The sequence below is a fragment of the Ptychodera flava genome, unplaced genomic scaffold (assembly GCF_041260155.1).
Source record: "Ptychodera flava strain L36383 unplaced genomic scaffold, AS_Pfla_20210202 Scaffold_55__1_contigs__length_887147_pilon, whole genome shotgun sequence".
Lineage (NCBI taxonomy): Eukaryota > Metazoa > Hemichordata > Enteropneusta > Ptychoderidae > Ptychodera > Ptychodera flava.
In genome coordinates, this window is record NW_027248377.1 from 512093 (window position 1) to 536703 (window position 24611).

The 24611-nt window shown below is 35.9% G+C and overlaps 2 protein-coding genes across 3 annotated transcripts in view; both read right to left on the minus strand.

The window, feature by feature from the left end:
* Positions 1-15945, minus strand: part of LOC139128470 (phosphatidylserine synthase 1-like) — a 38908-nt gene extending 22963 nt beyond the window's left edge. Inside the window, 2 exon segments of the mRNA XM_070694245.1 lie at positions 12803-12921; positions 15899-15945. Coding sequence (XP_070550346.1) covers positions 12803-12853 — 51 coding nt within the window. The 5' untranslated portion in view covers positions 12854-12921; positions 15899-15945.
* LOC139128469 (phosphatidylserine synthase 1-like) overlaps positions 14821-24611 on the minus strand; it is a 324577-nt gene continuing 314786 nt past the window's right edge. For both annotated transcript variants that reach the window (XM_070694242.1, XM_070694244.1), the window contains one exon: positions 14821-15142. The gene's annotated coding sequence lies outside the window, so the exon portion shown is untranslated. The remainder of the gene's footprint in view (positions 15143-24611) is intronic.

A 24611-nucleotide genomic window follows, 5' to 3' on the forward strand; every position in this document is an offset into this window, starting at 1 on the left:
CAAAGAAACAAAGACACATAATTCTGAACAAATAAAATTACCCAAACTCACTTTTTAGTGGCCTCTTTCATTAAAACAACGTGAAAAAGATTCACATTTCATATTTTGACACAGTGTTTTGATATGTTGGACCTTTGAACTTTCATTCCTGTAGCACCATGGGAACAATTCACTTTATGCCAAAAGCACTCACAGAAACTGGAGTAGTGAAAATGAAAAATCTATAATGATTTGCTGGAAACAATGGAAGAGCTAAACATTGCCCATTCCATATTAAATTTAAAAATCTCCTTTAAAGCTATTATTGAAATCAAATACACTGCAGAAAGCACATATCACTATTCAATGGACATGTGAGAACTGCATGTCTGCATGTAACTTAATTCTGTTTCTATTCATGGAAAGTAAAAACACAAACTGGAATAGTGGTATTCAATGACAAAATTATATTTTAACATTATTATATTTCTATAAGGGCACGTTCACTCCAATTCATAGGGGAATATTTCTCAAATTCATAAATTGTGCACAAAATTTTCAGGGGTCACTTCTATTCTGTTGGTTTTTTGTGTATGCAAGGCAGTGTGCCATAAGATAAAGCACATGAAAAGTAATTAAGAAGTCCTGTATGTAAAGAATTGTGCTTAGTTTTTATCTGTTCACCAGACAAACTGACCATTTAGGCTATAAAAAAGAATGGCTTTTGTTTGTAATTCTTGTTTTAATATGTTGATCAAGACAAATCATGCAACCTTTTGTTTTCACATTCCTTTGAACAAATAAATAACAAAAATTTGAGAGTGTGCCACATGGCTAAAAATTTCACATGATATATCCCTAGTAGTAATAGCATTATCAATTCATACAATATATGTGTCTGAACACTGATCTTATCATCATCATCTTGCTATGCGTAAGAATTACTGCTGCATTTATAAAATTTAATTAAATGTAAGTAGTTTGATCTTGCCAGCTAAAAAATTGATAAGATAATAGAATCACAGAATCATTTTCACAAGAGACCCACGGTGAGAACTAACCTACAATTTTAGCTCTACCGTACTGTCATCACTAATGTTTGCTTATTATTTCCAGTCAAGAATTTGATTAAATAAAGGCTGTTTTATGCTACATGTAACTGTTTGAATCACATTTTCACTCAGTGAAGTAAAACAAATTACCTGCGTATTGTCCTTGCCTATGCTGTGTTAGCGCTGGGTTTGGACAGCTGTTAGCCACTGTGGCGAATAGTTTCAAATTTTATTAGCCACAGACGAATTTTATTAGCCACACACTTTTACGAAAACAAAGCTTTCTATAATGCTATAATCTTCAATGTCGGTTGCATGCACAAGAATAAACTATCAACACATCAACCTTGTATCCAATTGTCTTCATTTTAACATTGGAAATTGCTTGATTCTGGACCCCAATGTAGCCCTGCGTACGATGCTGTGTGTTCCGCTACAGCTAATCGCCCCGCTCACCACAAAGCGAGTGAGCGGGGCGATTAGCTGTAGCGGAACACACAGCATCGTACGCAGGGCTAGACCCCGATGCAAATCGACAGCAGCACGCAACGTTGAGACCACGATTAAAATCAAAGTCTATGTTTAAAAATGAACTGCAACACGGAAGGTTGGGACCGCGATGCAAATCAACAGCATGACAGCAACACTGAACGTTCGGACTGCGATTAAAATAGAAGTTCGGTTACACGTAATTACGTTCCATCAGTAGACCTTTGTCACGTCATACAAGACGTCGCGTAAATGTGGCACTAGACGTTCGGAACGTCATCAAACGACACTTCCACATGTAGTCTTAATTACGTGTAGTAATTTTTAGATTTTCTTGGTGATTTGCGGGAATTTAGACAGGAAATCTTGTTAAGTACTAATATGAGTATCATTGTAAATTAGCAAACATCTTTGATATCAGAAAATTCCGTAGAGTTCACCTGCACCATGGTCTATTTTTTACATCCATGCCTGCACAAAGACGTACGTGCTATGATTTCCTGACATAAATGAAATGTTGTCCAATTCAACTTTTTACCTGAAGCTGTCACAAAAATTTCCGTAAACCTCATAAATAACTGTATTACAGACAATCGGTAAATTTAATGCGAGGATACAACGAGCTTGAATAGTCCTCGCGTAGAGAAATTAATTGTTTCTTAAAACTTAGACGAATTTCGTATGTTTCTGAAAAAACAATACGGCAAAATCAACCAAAAAAATCACAACTGAGCATGGATACGCGTACGCCACTGTGTGCCTTCAGACGTACACGTAATTAGATTATGACCTCTCTAATGAACAACAACACGGAACGTCAAGACCGCGATGCAAATCGACAACAACACGGAATGCGTCGCTGGGATAGCGATTTTAATGAACATCAATAGCCTGAATATGGGACCATGAGGACCGCGATACAAATCGACCACCATTAAAATAAGACCTCGATTAAAGCGCAACAAGGAACGTCTAGACCACGATGCAAATAAATTTCAACACCGAACTTTGTGACCACGATTAAAATGCGTGTGTCTGCTGTAGCAAAGTTTCAATTCTCGCGAGTGTTCGCTTTGCTTGCTGTACACTAGACAAAATGACGTCAAATTTATCGCGAGACTAGGGCTCGATTGCGTCTGCCTGCATTTTCAATTCTCGCGATAGTCATTTATGTGCATGCTGTACACTATACAAATTGACGTCAAATCTCTCGCGAGACTTGGCTTGACTGCAATTGCGTACGTCGGAGAGAACAATACGGAAATAGATATAGTTTTTTCGCGAATCGCCGAAAGAGAAGCGCAGATCAACAAAAGACTAAAAAACCCCACGTTTTTGCTTATTTTGCGGAATTTTTTCAACAAAAATCACTTTCGCCACTGTGGCGAATTAGAATCGATTTTTCTTCGCCACTGGTGATTTCAATTCGCATTTGCGAACGTGGCGAATGGGCAGCGCGAACACAGCTATGTCTGCATGACAAAATTAATAAAATTCAAATAAAGAGATAAAAGAACAAGGCACATGTACATTAAACTAAGTTGTCCTTTGATTTGCATACAAAACGAGATTTTCACTTCATATACCGGTATGTTGTCGCAAACTAAAAAATATATAGAAATTTGCACTCATAAGCTGATATAGGTCATATTATGAATGTGAATCATATATCCTTATTCATTTTGTAAATGTCCTCGGGTGATACTGGATTTTATTTCTCTGTTAATCAAGTTACATGTACTTTTCAACTGTTATATACAGCGTACACTGCAGTGATGACTATCTATTTATTTATTTATTTATTTATTTCGAACTCCAACACAGATATGATACAGTTAAAAACCATATACATCCGCACTTACAGGAGGATTTTAGTAAAAATGCAAATAACATGATGTTACAGGACAAGAAAGCAAGTTAAAACAAATGACATGCACAACAAGGACAAAGTAAAAATTTTCAAAAGCAAATGCTTTTAGCTTTTCTTTTAAAACTCGAAACAGAAATGTTATAAATTGGTAGACATTGATAAAAACTATTATAAAGCTTTGGAATGCGATTAAAAAGTGAATTGCTAGTAAATTTAACTCTACCACCAGGTTCATGAAATGTCTGTTTCTGTCTAGTTGATCGCCCAGGAATGTGTAAATTAAAAATTAAATTGGTTGGCAATCAAGAAGGGCATTAATTGATTTGTGAAGAAAAACAAGGTCAAAATAAGTGCGCCGTTTAGACTATTTATATAAAGTAGAATTGTACAGAAATGAAAAGTCATTTCTGCTTGGTGACAAATTACCATTGAATTCTCTACAGTCCTGGCAGTGCTGGGCTAGGATTGTCATCCTGTCAAGCACAACTTGACTGTTTAGGGGCTAGACAAAAGAATCAAAATTATGTTTAGTGTTGTCGTTGAGGTGAGACATAGTATGTACCATAGAGCATAGATAGTAGAGGCATGGACTGTCTATGCCTACAGGTAATGATCTAAGGTTGGAGATATACAGGGAATGAACTGAGGTTGGAGATATACAGGTAATGAACTGAGGTTGGAGATGTAGAGGTACCTATCTGAGGTAGGAAATGTACGTCTCTGAAGTGGCAATGTATAGAAGTATACTAATCTGGGGTTGGAGATGTAGAGGTATACTAATCTGGGTTGGAGATGTAGAGGTATACTGATCTGAGATGGAGATGTAGAGGTATACTGATCTGAGGTTGGAGATGTAGAGGTATACTGATCTGAGGTTGGAGATGTAGAGGTATACTGATCTGAGGTTGAGATGTAGAGGTATACTAATCTGAGATTGGAGATGTAGAGGTATACTGATCTGAGGATGGAGATGTAGAGGTATACTGATCTGAGGTTGGAGATGTAGAGGTATACTGATCTGAAGTTGGAGATGTAGAGGTACCGGTATACTGATCTGAGGTTGGAGATATAGAGGTATACTGATCTGAAGTTGGAGATGTACCTGGACTTCATAGCCTAAGTTCTTACATGTATGATATGCATAGCCTTTTACCAGTATCAACAGATAACTGTAATAGGAAATTTATTCACTGTATTTAATAAACAATTTGAGTCTACCGGTACATGTATGGGTATGCAATACCATGACTTGTTGGAATTTCATATTTCAGACATTTCCTAGCAGAATCATTCAAGTATTTCAAATTATACTAGACCTATTGACATACTGTGGCTGACTTACAGTGCATTTGCAAGGTTATATCTGATTGGTGGATTGTCACTATTCACAGCAACTTGGAGAGTTTATTTGTATTATTCAATTATAATGGTTAGATTCTGCCGACCAATTGGACAAAAGCTTCCAAATTGCTGCAAGTCATCCACAATACTGTTCTTGACAATTTTACATGTACGTTCAGGTGATCCTGTTTAATATTTGTGGTTAACATCCGGAAAATCGGAAACTTCCCCTTACCAGTCAGTAATGATTGGCACAAATTTTAAATTCCCGCTTTTTCTACGAGAATTAAATAATCTCTGAGGTTAAGTTTAAACATAGGCCAAAGTCCCTGAAGCTACTATAGACATGGATACAAAATTAAGTATTTCCTGACTGTATGAAATTATCTCACTAAGGTCATCCTAGGGACACGTAAACCTATATTAAAGCTGTCTGACCAGCGGTTTTGAAAAAACAAGCGACTCAACAGTTGATAGAGCTCTGCTGTGTTATGTAGAGAATAACCTTTTGTGAAACATGTATTGATGAAGAAGGTGGATATCTTTGATAGCTCATTTCAGGATGGCCTGACCAAAAATGGAAAAAAATTCCGTAAAAATACAGATTTGCATATTTCATCAGACTATATTAGTCTATAATAGCAAATAAACGAGAGTTAATTACATTCTAATTAAAGTAAACAAGACTTGCTTAAATCAAGATTTACGTCATAATAAAACAGCATATCTGTCAGGTTATAAAGAATCTTGAGCTGGTTATAATCTTTTAATATCAGTATTTTCATCCTATTAACCAAGCACATTTTAACTTTCAAATTAACATTGTAAGTAAGTTCTGTTGAATAAGTTGAGACTGTACGTACTCAGAGAAAGCACACTGAAGAGACAAATGTTTGAAACTTAAGAAGTTCAAGGTCATCAAAAGCATTATAGGGAATCATGTTACACTTTCATTGCACTGTTTACACAGATTGCATAATTGCTATAAATAGCACAAGGAATCTTACAGCCCAGCTTTACCATAAAAACCCTATCACTTTGACCACTCTTTTAATTGACCACTCTATTTTTTTCCTCAAAAAGTAATCTTATTTTATCCTTACCAAGTCAACCATAAATGAAAATTAGAACTTTCTCTATCTCTATTTATTTGACCACCCTATCATGACAAACTATTATGAGCAATTTCTTTTAGATAACATAAATGGTGGTTCAGAATATATCAAAGTTGGGATTCAGGAAAGTTGCCTTTACATGTTTTAATCCTCCAAGATTGTAAGCATTTCACTATGAACTGTCAAAAAAAGTTGAACTTTCTGATAATTCTACACTAAAATTATTTTGGCTTTGATGATTTCCTAATTAATTCAATTATTTACAATCATATTAATTATTTTTTTCTGGGTGAATTGATAGGGTTTATACAGTACAAGAATTACATACAATGTAAGTCAAATTTTGACCAAAAATGACAAAAAAAATTCCTTAAAAATACACATTTGCATATTTCATCACAATTTGAACAAATCTAAGTTGGGTTATCCCTAGGGACCTGTATACCAAATAACAAAGCTGTCTGACCAGCGGTTATGAAAAAGAAGATTTTTTACCAAAAACACCTTTTTTGGCATTAATTTGCCTATTTTCAACAATATCAAAAGATTAAAAAAAATAGTTTCTCAAAATCATATTTTTCATCTACACAACTAATATCAAATCAGTAAGTACTGCGGTTCTCAAGATATTTGAGTGGACGGACGCCTCACAAACGGACATACATACATACATACATACATACATACATACATACATACATACAGACTGACGACGGACGCCGGACGGATACCCATCCCAATAGCTTCTATAGACTATAGTCTATAGTAGCTAAAAACTACAGCAAATTTTTTCTCAATTCGGTAATTATACGAAAATTAAGGAAAATAAAATTATGTTAGGTCAATAATTTTCAAGGTACAATGCCAAGGCACAGCATGACATCAAAAGCAAAATCAAATTGAAAACGTTAGGGGAGTAGTAAGATATTGGATGGAACCCTTACAGGGCTCGAAAATTTTTTTTTAAAACTCACTTGCCATAGGGCAAGTGAATTTTCAATTTCACTTGTCCGGAAGAAAAATTCACTTGCCCTGAATTTCAGATGATTTTAAGAGTAAATATGTATGGTTTTATTAATGTCATTGTAAAGAAACAATAGCTGTAACTTACTGATAAATTTGTGTCCTTATTCTGTGTATCAAAAATAATATCTTATGTAACGTACACATACACAGTGTTTCAGCCAGCTTTTGCTAGCATGGGGACACAGTGACCCATAGTAGGTCTTAATGGGTGACCAATTAAATTTTTGGGGGACATGTAATGCATTTCAATAAAACAACACCGGTACATTGTCATTGTGTGTCATCATGACCTGGTACCTGGTTTTAATAGGCAAGTCAGGTAGGTGCACTAAGGGTAAGTATATAATGGGCCAGCGGTGTTGTGTCAAATTGTGCCCACATGAAACTTTCAGTATCATTTAGTTCACTGCTACCACATGGTATGTGCATAAACTTCAGGGTTCCCCTATTAAAGTCACCAAAATGATTAGCCAACTCATTAGCCAAATCAAAACTCTTGTAGCCACTTTGAGCAACTTTTAAACAGTTTATGATCTCAAGTGTAGCAACAGCTTTCTCGGCATTCAGGAGTTCATAATTTTACAAATCAAGATGATTTGTATTTTGTTCATGATAGTTTTTACATTAAAGAAATATTTGTTTAATTTTTATTACATTAATTATGTGTTTTTTATGACATTGAAGGGATCAAAATACTTTTTCATTTCTGATGGTAAACTTTTGCCACAAGAAATAATTAGGTGGCAATTCTAAAAATCAGGTAGCAATGTGAAGTGTATTACCACAGATACAGAATACTTCTGCAGCATTGAGTTAGTGTTCACAGTATGACAACTTATCATACATATACACTACAAGCTCTACTACCTTATGTGGCACATTTATGCACTCTTTAAGTCATGATGTAAATTTTGTTAGCCACACAAATACAAATTTTCCATGCAGAAGAAAGCATTCGGTAGCATAGTGACAGTGTATACAAGTATTGTGGTGTTGTGTCATAGTTGTGATCAAGCAGGCTCAATAGCATCTTTAGCATAAGTATCCTTTAAAACAAGACACACTGATATTGTTCAATTCATTTCCCAATGTTTTAAAGAGTAATAATAGTTTTAATGATAATGATAACATTGTAGCCCAGGAACATTTTCATTTGATATTTTGATATCATCAAGAAATGTCTAGTGATGTTCACTATTACATCATTAAACTGGAGGACTCTGCAGAAATATTAATGTGATGATTTGAAATGGATATGCTTACTGCAACTACTGTTGACAATTTCCCTTTGCCATAACTGTTAATAAAATTTAATTTAAAACTGACAGTCAAGCTAAATGCCATTAAATTGGAAAGCACCAAGAAATTACCTTTTATCATAAGATTGTACCTATTGGACCTCCCTAGGTGGTTTCTTTTGAACCATAATTGTGTACTTAAAGGGTCTTCATTCATGACATCACATAAGATGACCCAGATTTGACCTTTCAGAAAACCTCAAATTTTTCTCCTTTCCCCTTGTATTCTGACTCTGTTTGTGAAAGTTTCCTTTGAAATAATGGTTTTTACTATCAAACTGAGTAATTGCAGGCCAAATTTTGATTCAAGCAAAGTAGATAAAACTTGGACTAAAAAGGACGACCGGTACGCGGGACTCACAGAAGCAAAGCCTCAGTGTATTCATCATTCCTCCATGATGTTTTGTAGCACGGTCCGTCTATGAGGGACTGAGGGACCGCGATTGCAGAATCAAACAGCAACAATGTTTACTTCACGTACCAGGGAATTTGTAACTTTGTAGAAAGGAGAGTAAAGTGTTTCAATACATTGCAACTTTGTAGGAAGGAGGGTAAATTGTTTCAACACCTTACAACATTTTATTGTGAAAGCTGTAGTTTTCTGTTGAGGAGGCATCGTGACATGATTTCATCAGAAGAAAAAAACATCGTGCAAAGACGTCAATATTTTGCTATTTTGTAACCAAGTAGAACAGAGCTATTTTATCGGCTGGCCATATCTAAAGCGGTACACTCAAAGAACTAGAGAGTGGCAGCGCATACGTACAGTGGCCTCATTGAAATTCACTTGTCCGTCGGGCTGGGAGAATGTTGTTTTCACTTGCCCGGACTCAAAATTCACTTGTCACGGGCGTCGGGCGGCGAGAATTTTCGAGCCCTGCCTTCTACAGCAAACTGTATCAACGACCTGCAACATTTACAGTGAGCCTACTGGTAATGGTATGTGGGTGGAATGCATGTCACATACAAACTTCTGATGCTGTGCAGAGATAGGCAGCCTATGACATGCAGTAAAGGGTAATTAAGTGAGAGCTGAGGGCCTGTGTTTTGTAATCTATGCTCATGATCTGAAGCTAATAGTGCAAGAGGCACACTGGGACTGCACTTACTGCATATAGTGCAAGAGGCACACTGGGACTGCACTTACTGCACATGGCAAATTTGAACTGCGTTTGCTCTGACGCTGATCAATGGCCAATCTGCAACACTCGAGGGGGAAATACAACCTGGCAACGTACTGGCTTAGAAGGTTGTATTCGATTGGTAGATTGTCAGTAATTGTCATTATTTACAGCAACTTAAGGAGTCTGAAAATACGGCAATTCTCCACCTGGTTTGCGGTTTGGAAAAAATTTGATGACATCAATGAATTTCAAGCAACCAATTGGCTGAAGTGCATGGAAGTGAAAGCTTGAGATGCTGTACAACTTGGCTATTGGGATGCATGTTGTTGCAATCATATTGCCGATTTTAGTCCTTGAGTATGATAAAGTCATTGCAAAGAATACTGGCTGAGTAATGACCAGTATTAGTAGGTTTTCTAATATACGTTAGCTTGAGTAGTGGCAACAAAAACTTGTAGAATTGACCATTGGATTAGTAAGTTTGTATGATTCCTTGTAAATTTGGAGAGCTCTTCCTATCATAACAACGAGTACTTGGCAGAGGTGGAGATCAAAGCTACATGAACTGAGATGTCAATCATTACTGTGGATTAAAATTTCATCCACAGTGTTCATTCTAGGACGTAAAAACAAGGGGCCACTTTCGGCCCCTACTCCTGTCCCAAGGGGCCATTTTATAAAATCGGGGGCCGTCATGATCACACATGTAAAACCCTTGAATTTTCTGCTGAAAATACCATAGTCTATCAAGTCAAGAAAAGGAGAATACTAGAGATTGGGCCACCTGTAACCAATGAAGCCTACAACAAAGTTGTGCTCCGTATACGCAACAGGCCCAATAATGGCAGCAGCAAACTAACCGTTTGGTTTGATTCAATTGTTTACGTAACTTATGTGATGAATTATTGATGTCGGACTTTCACAACTGCACTACGGACTGTGATTTTGACTGGAAACGATCATGATCAAAGCTTAGCGCACCGGTAGGATTTCTCCGAGTGGCCCCCGATTTGCACTGGTCGACAATTATCACACTGATACAACACGAGAGTGTAACCTGTACGACCTACATGTACATAAAGTGATCGATACATCAACTTTTAAACATAACTTGTATGTATTAGCAAATTTACGATCATTGGTTCTGATCTGGCTACTCTGGATAACGAGATATGTCCGACCTAAACTGTGTTGCTCTTCAAAACGATCATATGGCCGGCCAAGCATGAATGCTTTCCTTGCAGTGTTCAACGTTTCGCTGGGATGGACGATAGACATTGCAAACGCTTCAATTTAAGGGACTGCCCGATCATCCTGGGTTCATCAACTATTATATAGTACTGGCGTTAAAAATCTGAGCGGCGACTAGCTTTTCACGATAACGCGGCGGCCGCGGCCGGAGCTGTTGTTTACATTCATCGATCGTACCACATGCGCACGGCTCCAATACACCATTGCCCCTACATCAGTCCTTTTTACCCAGCTTCCTATGCACCACCATATATGCCGTAGTGGGCAAAGGTCGAAGGGTAACTAAATCGTTTAACATGGCACACTATGACTGAGGTAATGACCTTCGGGGAGCTACGTAAATGTATTGAACTAAGTGAACTCTGCTCTGCGTGATTGACCGACCCATTCATAAATGTTGCGCCCTTGGTGGCGCATCAAAGGTAGAAATGAGGGCCATTCGAGATTTTTTTGCGCAAATTGCGCAATGGCACGTCCTGGAATTAACTCTGTCCACGTGTTTAATATTATTAAGGCAAACAGAATATCCACCTAAGCCTCTACCATTTAATTGTCGTACCTATGAAGTGAATTGATGAAAATGTATTGGTCAGTAGAGTTTACAATTGTGTTGATTGTGATTACAGGTTTTTTACTAAATATAGCTGTACCCAAGACATTGGACAGCCCTGCCTAAAATACAGCACGGCTGTTGTTGCAGATTGTAGTCTGAGCCATAAATGCATACAAATTAGAGTGACTTTTAATAGCTATTGTAACACTAGCAGTTTCATTTGTGTGGTTTATGCGGAAAATGCAGGCAAATATTTATTTATGCATATTAATGAGAGAAAAATGACATCATTTGCAATCAGCACTATTGGGATACAATTATTTTTTTATCAATTCCGTTGGTTTGTTTGGGTATTGTTTCTCTAACTGTACATGAAAGTATCCACATTGTGATTAGAATTATGATTAAAACAAATTGGTGAAATCTGAGAAATTCATGAATACTTTTGTTTATTCCGGGCAAAGTTTTCACTTTGATATTTATAGAGGTATTCTTTGTATTTTATGAATAATTTATCATTTTCTGTCTAATGGGGCAACACACAGTAATGATGTTTTACCAATGTACAATATGGTTTTGTTGTGCTTCTGTGAACAACATGGATGGAACTCACTAAGATAGCTCCCTGATAGCCATTTTTTTCCTGAAAACAGCATCAGATAAATGTCTACTACATGCATTAAGAGAATGGCTTCATTGACTTTTGTGTGTGGGTCACGTCGCTTGATATCTAAATCTACTTTTCTACTGGCTACCTACCGGTAATTGATTTGCAAATGGGAGTGGATCTAAAGTCAAGTTGCATCAACTTCAAACTACTACGTGTGACTGAACTCATAAAACCATGGCTTATACAGGTCAGCTGTCAATACATGTGAAAATGTGAAAGACTGTGACCATTAAGAAAAGCTTTTAGAGTTGAAATCAATTTATAGCATCTGTGCCAGCCATGCATGAGAAGCAAGTTTCTTATTCTCTTGTCCATTCTCGGGTAACACAGTGAGTAAAAATCTCAAAGGGGAAAAATTCAGTCTACAGTTAAACTGTACTTCACTTCTTCCAAGGGATCATTGCTTATCAAATCTGATCAATCAGGAGGCTACTTATCCTATGTTTCATTGATAATTGCCCAGTTTTGAAAGTCGTACACTGTTGTGAAAATATCTTAAATGAAATTGCAATAGTTCACACAGTACACAGCTCATGCTTATTAAAAATACAATTTTAATATGAAATATGTTTATTCCTAGTATTAAAATGCACTCAAATTTAAAGTGGTTCAAGATAAATCTGTCGTTATTGCCATTTTCTATTAATTCCTTGGATGTGGTAAAATTATGGAACAAATCTGACTCTACTTCAACTCAGTAAACATACTAGTACATGCTAAACATTAAAGCAACAAGTACTGGTATGTTTTTTTTGAAGCAATGTTGAAAATATGTATTTTTATTAAATCTTTAAAAAGTGACTTTAAAATGATCCAATGAAACAAAAGAAAAATTTTGTCACAAGATCTTTGCCTAAGTTACCAATAATGGCATATGGTATATGAAAAACCATGGCACTAGCCTACTGGACCTATGGTTCAAAGGACTAACATACCATCTCCTACATCATTGTGAGGAAGTCTGATCAACCATGGCAGATTGGGAAGGAAAAGACTAACACAGCATGTAAGATATTGCTTGTGGTATGACTTACCTTAGAATCTGGTGTCACATTCCTGAGTTCTGGGTAAAGTGAGTACATCATTGCTTTAATATCATCAATGTTTTGGAAGAGTATAAATCCAAGTGCCAACAGATACACAACACTGAGACCTTGGAAAGGAGAGAGAAAAAAGAATTAAGTTCTCGTTTTTTGTACATTTTGGACTCCTTGTAGATTTGTTCATTCACATGATTACAGTAATCCTGCAGAACTTTATGCCTCAGTTTGCGTTACTCTGTAGCATTTAGTATAAGTGGACAAACACTATATTTTGGATTAATCACAAGTAACCTAGGGAGTACAATTTTGATAGAGTACACAGCTAGAGGTCCCCTAAGAATAATCTTGATAGTTTGTATACAAAGGTAATGTCCATCTTCACTCTTGCAAATTCGACTATGGAAAATGATTGACAGTTACTTCATTGAGGACAGTTTGTGGAGTGGCGTGATTGAGGCCACTCTCTCTCCTACAAAAGAATTAGTGAGAGACAGTCTCATTTTCACATCTATCTACTTCTGTGCCATCAAATACCTGTCAAAATCTACTTACTGGTTCAATATCAAATAAAGCTATAAAATGAAATGATGAATGCCAAATATACGCTAACAGTATTATACCGGTAGTAATTCATGCTCAAGTTTGCAGTTCTGTGGAGTAGCTACCAGTTACATGTATATGGCAAATATTTCTGGAAGACATAAGAATTTAATCATTTGTATTTCACATAATTTATGAAGTCAGTTATATTGGTTAACAACTTTGAATACGTTGAAAGATGGTCAATTCGCATACTTTTATCCCTTTTTCATGATAGATCTGTACATTTACTGTGTGACAAGTATTTACTTCATAAACAGTGCCTAAAATTTTGAAATTCATGACAATACCGGTACATGTATACTCACAGCAAGTTTCAGTGACACTTGTAAATGCTTCAATTAAATAAATTGTACGGCATACATAAATACATTATCCTTGATGAGTACGTCAAAGAATACAATCTCTTTCTGTGAGAGACATGTGGTAGTTTAGGTGGTACATTGTGAAAAACTTTGCCATATCTTAATTATACTTTGACAATGTAATTTTGCTCAGAATAAAGTCAGCACACATTGAGTATTGTTATTGAAACTACAATTGGGAACATTTACTAACAGTAAGCAAGCAAGAAATATCCAGTTACCGGAGCAAATCTAATACTATTCCCATGATGCTATGATATACTTCCTACACACCCTTATTATCGATGTTTCACCTTTCAAGAAGCCATCCACACAATATTCTGCTTTCGGCAAATTTTGAGGAAATTGAATTTCCCCAAAAGATCAGAGTTTGACAGGAGATAGGGAAATTAACTTTTGAATAGGAAATTGAATTTAGAGAGAAACACTAAGAAACAGAGTGCATTTCTCACCAGAGAGCAAAGTTAGTTTTTTTGCTGTAAGCCCACTCTTAAGACTATTGCTATAGCTTCCATAGCTACAACAAATAATGTAAGTGTACTTCATCAAGGAAATCTCTTCCTACAGATTGATGGCTTGGCATAAGTGGGACAATATATTTTTTATATTTCTGGTATTTCTTTCCATGTAAAATGTTATCTTTCTAGCCATAAATGCCCACAAATACAAATTGGAATGAAATTCATGTAAAGGAAAAATCATTTTACCAAGGATGAGACTTGAGAGAGAAACAGAATACTCTGTCGATTTGATATTTGATCTACACTTAAAACTTAAATTCGCTAAAACCTTGAAAACACTTAATTTGCATGTCTTAAATTTGCATAATTTTTACCATTCCCCATTATCACTGGATAAATCATAACACTGGCAATTGTTGGGTTTTTAGGTTAATATTGTATGCAGAGCAAAAATTGATGAAAACTGTATTATGCATAGCACATGCTTTTATCTCATCAAGAGATACTGAGGTAAATACGTTGAACAGAGAATCAGCTGTTTTGTGTCTGCCTGACTCCAGTGAATCTCCATGACATTTATTACAGTAAAATGCACCTTAAGGATAGATATTTGGACTCTCAAATTTTGAAAATACTTTTCTGGTCTATTGCTTGTGGGGACAGATTTTAAAGCTCTTGGAGTACCGTATGTAGTATTTTCACTGCCTAAGCTTTTCGAAAATTGAAACTTATACAGGGATGCGACCATTTTGAATTTCAAATACCGGTAAATGTTAGGTAACTCGTTTCTCTTGCACAGTGGCCCCAGATTTATATCCTTGATTTGGCAAGGAAGCGGTTGAAAGTTTCATTGAGGAATGATTGGGCAAAAGTTTTAAGTCTTTCACTTTCAAGGCACATACTACCTCAACACAACACTCATTACCAACATTATATACATTCATTCTTGCCTTAAAGGGACAAAGTCGGCCACTTTTCATGAATTTTGTTTGATACCAGATACTACTTGTATTGTTTGACATGTTGAAAGATACTGAATGAATGAATGGGTGACCCTACATATATTCGACCTCGGTTTTAAAAAATTAAATGAAACCATCGCGAGAAGATTATTCCTTCTCGCGATGGTTTCATTTATCGTGTTTTAAACCAGGATTGAATATATGTAGGGTCACCCATTCATTCAGTATCTTTCAACATGTCAAACAATATAAGTAGTATATGGTATCAAATAAAATTCATGAAAAATGGCCGACTTTGTCCCTTTACTAGAGAGCCTGAGAAAGTATTCATCTTCAGAATAATAGAAATGTAATCATGTACCACACTCTGTCAAACCATCATATACCATAATCAGATTAAGTAAACCCCCTGGAACAATGTTACAATAATATTTTATCAAAAGTTTGGTGCAGCTGTTTCACAAGTACTACAGCCTCAGCCTGTGAAATGAATGATTACCCAATGCCTTAATCAGCCTCAATTTTTATCTAACATATAGCCATTATCCTGCAAAGAATAATCAATGGTAGCGATAAAAAAAGATGTGAGGAGAGTGTGTTGTGTACCAGCAGGGTACATGTACGGTATGTACAATGTAGAATGCACACAGAGACACACACAGATACACACACACAAACACACAGGGCATGATTACTTACCAAACACTATGCGCCATATTGCTGGATGTGGTCTTGTAAAGGGACCTGCAGGATGAAAAACAAAGTAGTGTTACAAATAATTTCAAATAGCATGTCAAGTAATCCTTGATTTAACCCTTTCACCACCATGGTTTGTCCCAAATCCATTGTTTTTTATGGTAAAGTTGGACCTGTACACATGGAACTGGGGGTGAAAGGGTTAAAGGGTCAGTAGCTGTAACTTGTGGTGATTTTTCCCACTATTTTTGTTGTTAACCCTTTTCCTGCCAAGTCCATATTTCACCATCAGGTCAAGATGGGTAATGAAACACAACATATTCCATATGGTGTACTTTAACGCAATACTGTACATTTGAAGGCTGCTGAAAACATAAATACTGTAACTTGATTTTTTTGGACTAAAGATGCTATAACAGACCAAGCCAAGTGGGTGAAAATACGTCATGTTTTGGCTCAATACCGCTTTTTACTGACTTGGCTGATGGGGATGTGATATTGTCTGGCAGGAAAAGGGTTAATATAAACTGCAGTTACTTGTTCTCCTCTCAGCATGCTGAGATATACAGTATTCAGCTTGTCAACTCAGGATGTACATGTGTAGACTGCATTGTTATTGTTGACAAGAGAATTCAGGTCTGCAGTAGAATTTTAAATAATACCAGTGCATTCTACACATGTAGACACTGAGTTGACAAGCTGAATAGATACCATTGGTATATGTTTTCACAGTGCTTTCGGAAGTAGAGCTAGAACTTGCAATTGACACTCAAAAAAAAATGGTTACGGCAACTAGTCCTGTTATATTTCATTATTTTTGTCACAATAAAAAGAGATTCCATTCTATTCTTCTCCCATGTACTGGTGTGTTGTAATATATACTGTAGTATTAGCCTTCCAAGCACAACGCATTGCATACACAATGTGATGGAATTGGTGACAATGAAATCTACCGGTAGTCCCCAACAAAAAATTCAATACATTGCAAATGACCTGCAAAACTGTATACAGTTTGTGTTGAACACTCTACATTTTGACAAGATTGCAGAAGCACCTGCATCGTACCAACAGTTCACAATATAATGATAAATAAATCAAAAATTATTAAAGCTAATGGAGTTTTCAAGATCACAACTGATACCGACACCGATGGAAAAAGTATGCAAATATGACAGAAGTACATGTATTCTGGGAACTGGTAGTTGGTTGATGACCTTGGAATGTGGCCTGTGATTTACAGATACATATCAGGTGTATTGTAAACTCTTATATGATTAGTTATTCAAACATTACAAAATGGATTTCCTCAGGGAATACCAGGGACAAACATAACATCATTAGTTTATGCAAGACATCAATTACAAGTATCCTATGAACAAAGTATTGGTGTTACAGGATTATTGGATGACAAGACAACGTTTTCCTGTAACAATGTTCTGCTTTTCTCAAGTTACTCAACATAGGTGGCTGGTACTGTAAATTTCCATATCCAGAGTAAAAATTAATTAATGGCGTTCAAACTGTCACCTTTCAAATTTTATACCCATTACCTTTTCAAATACCTACATGCACTAACTTCCAGTTAGAGCAATTAGACCAAGGTTTCTCTGGGGTCACTGTGATTATATAAACAAATATACACAAGTTCTGAGTGTTTTAATTTTGACTAGTGATAAAAATGTCCATAATTTTGTCATAAACATATTTACAATTCCCACTCAGGATATACAGTGTTTTTGCTAAGGGTTTAGGAATATTGGAAAATGGCTTTTGAACCCTGATAACATTTTTGCCATCCCCAAATTGGATTGCATTGATAAACCATGTGAACCCCAGTAAAATGACTGGGGAACCCCGGTAATATTTACTTGCTTTCTGTCTTTAACAAAAACACTCTGACTGATATATCGTACTCCTTTGACGAAAGTAGTGTATACTGCTTTACAGAGAGAAGGGGTCAAGTAAATATTTGATTTTCAATTTAACATTGGTAATTTAATAATATCCATAATTGCATTAGTCTCACAAAATGGATGTTGTACGGTATATGCTTTGTGCTCACTGGAAGAGTTAGTCTCTTAACAATTCAATACACAATTTGTATTTGAGATGCAGTGCAGTATAAATTTTAATACCCATTTTGTTTTATGAAATAAACTTCCTATTTCAAAGCTGATGCCACTTTTCTGTCAATAAATGTACATTATTTAAAGAAAATATTGTTGCAAATGTATGGTATGTACAAACAGTTACAATACTATATGAGTGCATATAATTTTACAAACTGGCTCCCAACACATACTGTACAGTACATATGTATGCTTTGTGTAGATGCAATATGTACATATAGATGCATTTATATCTAATGGTGCATCTACCAGCTATTCCGCACAGCATAAAAACTGATGTTACACAATGATACCGCAGAGCGCACGTGAAAAAACAAAGAAATAAATTATTTATTTAATCTTTTTTTGGACAGTGTTCATAATTAATAAGAACAAGATGCCTAGTTCGGTACGATTTGTAATCTTGCTTACAGCTCACTAGAACATTGACTGACTAATATGGTAATCTTAAAATGCCATAGAAATTTAGTACAAATGTGTAACTAAATTTGATTAAAAGAGTCTGGTTATCAAATTTTGATTTAAAAATTCATGGAAAAATATTCGTAAAGGAGAATATTGTGTCCACTTGCTTGAATACAAATCAAACACTGTACCGGTACTTTCGTCAGTCAGTTTTTTCTTCACTGTGAACATGTTATTAATAACTAGACCATTGAAGGAGTTACAAAGCCTGTCTCTGACCAATACTACTTGTCACAGAATTCAAAATTACATGTACATACAAATTAGTAAAGTCAATATTTAATCGTGGATTAATAAAGCATCTTCCAGAAAACAAATCACATAATATTTACTCTCACAACTTAATGACAAAGCAACATTTTTTCAAAGCAAAAATAGTCATTTTTGAAAGTTTTTCTGGAGTGTGAATTCTTCCTAACTGAAACTCCATAGTGGAAAGTGGAAGCATATTGTAATACAAGAACACCGTCGGAAAAGGAGTCAAAATCTGGGAGACATGTCACTTCAAATCCATGAAATTAATACACACTTTAAAAAATACCTGTGCAATCTATCAATACAGAAACACATTTTGAAATCAAAAATAAATGGTATGTTCATTTTTTTCAGAGGAAAACATTTGTTTGCCAGCCACTTCAGAAATAGCATGGAATTCATAGATGTATGTCAACACTAGAGAGAGCCTCTTCCTGATGGGCGATAACAATTTCCCTGTAATTACCGAGATAGATTGGTAAGAGATTCAACTCCCTTGCTAGTTGATTGTGAATAGATCAGTCTCTACCTGAAAACTCATAAAGTTCATCCCCACACATCATAGCTAGTTTTGCTTGCTCCAGCCTGACACGTCTATTGTACCGTGCTCTCTCGTTTTGCATTCAGAATCATTTACCAGTCTCAGCCATTTCTTAATGCCCTGACATTTCATGACATATTGAATTTCCCTCTAACATAATAATGGCTTGGTGTGTATAGTAGCTCCCTGAATGACACACAGCTCAATCAGAAATTATTCAACACTACTATACCGGGTATCTGTGCTGCCATTTTAATACAATATTCAGTATTCAAAGCAAGAGCCTTTTTTGTAACAGAATTTACTGGTAGGAAAGCCACGGAATAAGTTATTATTGATATTCTTTGTGCAATATCACAGGTTATGGAAACATTTGTAAAGAAAACTTTGATATCAACATCTGCTCACTGAAGTACATACAGATGAACTGATGTAATCAAGGCTTAATCAACTGATGGTGACCCAAAACCCATTAGCAAACATTTCTATTTCATGATTCCATTCACAGATGAATATACAGATAGCAAATTTATTCATTCAGATATTCTTTGACGTTAATAATTTTGCATTGAAAGTTGATCCACTTTCAGGCTATGACTGACGTTTCGATCATCACATACCAGTATATATTTGAGTTGGCCATTTAGCTAATGAGAAGCAACTGTTTATTAGTAATATTACAGTAGAACAAATTTAAGACAGTTAACTTGTTAGTTTCAGAAATTTGGAATCACACATGAGGAATAGCCTGTAGTATTAAACAGTCACATTGTCACAAGTTGCAACCACCATGATCTCTCTCTTACCTCTTACTAGTTTAACCACAGTCCCTCCATATATAACTTGTAACTATGAATATACTGATTCCAGAAATAATCCTAAAAAATTCCAAAAGTATTTTACATACAGTTATTACAGGTAGATTAAGTGTTAATATATCAAATAGATAAAACACATATTTTTTAACTTCAAATTACTTGAAAAATAACAATTTTAGGGCACATACTTGATGTTTGTCCTGTGAAAGATTGCAGAAGTTTAAAAGCTCAATCCAAGTTGAACTCAGCATGGAAAGAAAGATTATAATCTTGTTTAGAAGATCAGTATGATACACGAAAATTTAAAGTTTTTAGCAATTACTCTGTGTACCTGACTCACTGAAATTCCAGGCATGAAGCCAGAACAATGTAATTAAACTTACAACCAAAAAAACCCAATAAACAAAACAAAACAAAGCAAAAATAACCCCCAAAAACAGAACAAACGAATTTACAAAGTTATATTTTAGATTGTGATATCACTGCATGAGAAGGGCAAGTTTTCTGAAGAATGAACATATCCAGTTGCGATTTGATAATAGGAGTTTAGTTAGGTTGAGGATACAATGAGAACTGACCAGTAAGTAAATGTTTGCAGGATGCTGAAAGATTCAACAGCGTGCAAGGCCAGAGTGTCCACACACACATGGTTGAATCTTTCAGTCTACAGTTTGTTTGCAGTTGTCCTCTGTCCATGCCCTGTGATACATTTGTGTCATTATTCACCAGTCTGTCTGATTTGTAGGATGGCAGAACTACTGGAACTAACAGTAGTTCAGGCCAGTGTATGTGATTGGCGGTTCCATACAGCCTCAGCTGGTCTGTGCCTTGTAGTGCACATCTTGCGCATCTACTTGACAGTTGTAAGTAGACACATATCCACTGACAACTGACAAAAATAATGCACGTAACACTTTAAATGTAAAGTTACCAGGGGTCAAATTTTAGTTCCATCTTCTTATTCTACCTGCTCTATTGTGAGGCCAGTTACCAGTATTACATGTATGTGAAAAGCTAAGTTATGACCACTTGGGCAAGATTTCATAACTAATTTCGTAAAAAAAAGAAACATATCCAGGAATTTTCTCATTGTTCACTTCGAATTCTGTAACCTCAGAAATCTTCTCAACAATCTCACAGTAATTTTTCAAATTACTCCACACCACTGGTACATATACCGGTACATGTGTGTAAATAAGTATTCACAACCTTTTTGAGACTTTGAGAATTTCTGGAAATTTCTTTGTATCGGCCTTACAACACATATATACAAATTAAAGCATGTGCAAAATGCAAAATTATCATTTGTGTTAGAAATTTCTTGAGGGCATGTCACTGATATGCCGGTACATGTACCGTACATAAACAAACACTGCAAGGCACTGTGTATATGCATCATCAAGCAACATGGAATTGTACCATGTGAGATAACATCTTGCATCAATCTGTGAGTAAAGTGGAATGTTTCCAAGTAATTTGCAAGGCTCCACAAAATTACTGTGATAACAGATCTGTGATGTCCTTAGGTGATTACCTCACAATAAATGATCCGATTCCATTACATAGATCAGTGTATCTCAAAACTAAAATATGTTTACTCTCGAGTCACTACAAACAATAAATGTTACAGAGATGCACAACATTGTCACATACAACAGCAAAGACGGTGGCTTCTCCCGAGATGATCAATCAACTGAAAATCATATTTCCTTTCAAAGAAGTATTTCTTTCCCTTTAATTGCCTTGAATCAAACATTGACAGTGTCTATACCCACAGGGAAATTGCAGTTTCACTTGATATCATATCAACAGAAATAAATACATGTGTGAATATAAAAAATTTGTAGTTCTCACAAGCTGATTCAATGGGCTAGGTTTTGATTGGTGTTCTGTGCGGCTGAGAAATGAGCGATCTCATTGCTCAGTCCCCTATGGCACAGTATAGCTGTACAAAATATACTGCCAGTTACATAGTTTGTGAGGAGGATATAGCAGAGTGTACGGTACTTGGTTCAAAAAGGTAAACAAAGTTTGTGGTAGGAGCCTTTGATGTGTGATTTCTCATGAACACTGCATCCATAATCACCTAGTATAATTCTGTGAATGTTATACAAAATTACATACACGTTGTGTTTCTACCCGGTACATATTTTGACAAGTTTTTGTTATTTCATAGCGATGAGACAACTGTATACTAGTATTGCTTGAAAGTAAGCTTATTCATCAGCACTCCTTGCAGACATTTATCCGGAGAGAAATGACTGGCATTTTTCATTGAAACAGATGAAAAGATTACAATAATGACAGTTTCGCTATACATGTACCTGATTACAGCTATTGTCTTTAAGCTTATACCATGGCCAAATACAACTAGACTTTGTATGACAGCTAGCTGATATGAAGTGGGACTGAGTGAAGTTTACTTCCATTGTATTGCAAGGGATTAACCACCCACATCCAATACATGTACTAGCAGTGAATCTCATGTTTACAGAGGCAACAAGATTTTGTGTTCAAGAATGGTTTGCTTTAAATATGAGTATTATGACACTTCAAAATCAACTGCCTTCCCAATTTGAGTCTTTCAATACCAGGTGGCCTGAGGATAAATTGTTTGTATGCGAAATATTATTTTCTATTATCTTCTGTGACCTGCTAATCTATACTCCTTGTTCTACTGTAAGTTTTAATATAAAAAGTTCTTGTCACTTGTTTTATTTCCATGGCAACCTGCCAATTATGAGCATTGTTGTAAATCCCTGTTTCAACTCCTAATTGAAATTATCAGAGTGATAGACAGTCACTGTTGGTATGGTGAGAGAAAATTATGAACTTCCCTGCTATCAGTCAAAACAAGAGACACTGAAATTCCTGTGATGAGGTTCCTGTAGTCTGGCAGTTACCATGGTGATGACTCTAAAAGGGTAATGAGGTAATTCTACCAGTAAAAATGCAGAATATCTAGAACTGGCATTTATTGAGGTCAACTTTCAAAACATCATGATAATTGCAAATAGTTCTACACACGAGATGTAACCAAACTTCAGTAATTTATCAAATTTCATATCTTGCTAACTGTACATTTTAGCTTGTACAATATGGAATCATGCTTCAGCGATATGATATTCATGTATGCAGTACCCAAACTTCAAACAGACCAATGTGCCTGCACAATCTGATCAAATCCGATGTAGAGACGCCAATGTCTCTCTTGGTCAACTCAAGTTGGTATCACTTCCCTATGTCTGACAAAATACCATTAAAGGTTGAGTTCACTTCTAGTATCTTGACCACAGCAACCGACCAATCAGTAAAATTTCCACAACTATTACGAGAGATGCAACCAGCAAAGTCACAATCCTTTGGACTTTTTTGTTTAGACAAAGAAATATCATGGGCGACACGCTGACCATTAAAGTTTATTCATGGGCAAGGCGAAAGGAAAGCCAAAAGTTAACAGGCGAGGCTTGCCGAGTCTGTTAATTTTGGCTTTCCTCTCGCCCGCTATACACTATGGATATGTTATGGTTCTAGTGAAAAAATTATTTAACTTTATTTATTTAAGTGAAGAAATGATAAAGACTACATACAGTCATTTCTAGCCTCCACAAAGAGATACATGCAGTTTTCACAGGTTGTAAAGTGACGTGTAACTAGTCGTGGATTTCAAAGTTACGGACGGAATACTTGCCATTTGGAACGCCAGAACACTGATGATTAGGAAGAAGAAGACCATACAACAGACACCAGCCCAGATATTGTCTTTGGAACTAACTTCTTCATCTCTGTAATCAAACAACAAACGAAGGAAACATATAAAGCATTTGCAGGGATATCCTTGTAATGTATCCATGTTATTTTTCATACTAAAATATTACCCTGTGGCAGAAAGTGCCATATGTCGGCAATCTCAGTATTCTGTACATATACAAGGAAATAATACAACAGATTGCTAAAACTACTGGTGTATTTGACCTAACTGCCTATATGTACCAAACATATCAATCTTGTACAAAATCTTCCTTTTCAACATACATACCTGCGCATTTATGTACTCTCTCCCAGCCTATGATAGACGTAAGGAAACTTTTTACAACATAATGTACAAGGCAAAGCTGAGTATATTATGGAGTGCAAAGTTTACAAGAGTCCCTGATGGGCAGGGAGGGGGTACGTATAGTTTGGCAATGCCAGGGAATTTTTAGATGTAGAAAACATCTGGGCCACACTAATGGATAATTGGCTACATTATCATCAGTTATAATCTGGGGAGATAACTTCACAAAATTTACTGGTATTGACAGAGCTGTAATATAAAGTCATTGTAGTGAGTACCAAAAAACACAACAACAATACGCTGAGCAACACAGCAGAGTTGTGCAATTCAATATTTCACCATCAGAACACTTCTAAATAGTGTGGTTGGATCTGTTGTGCAGGGAAATGGGGTGAAAAGGTTAAAAATAAAATCTTCAATGCTGTTGTATTATGGATATCAGTACATGTTA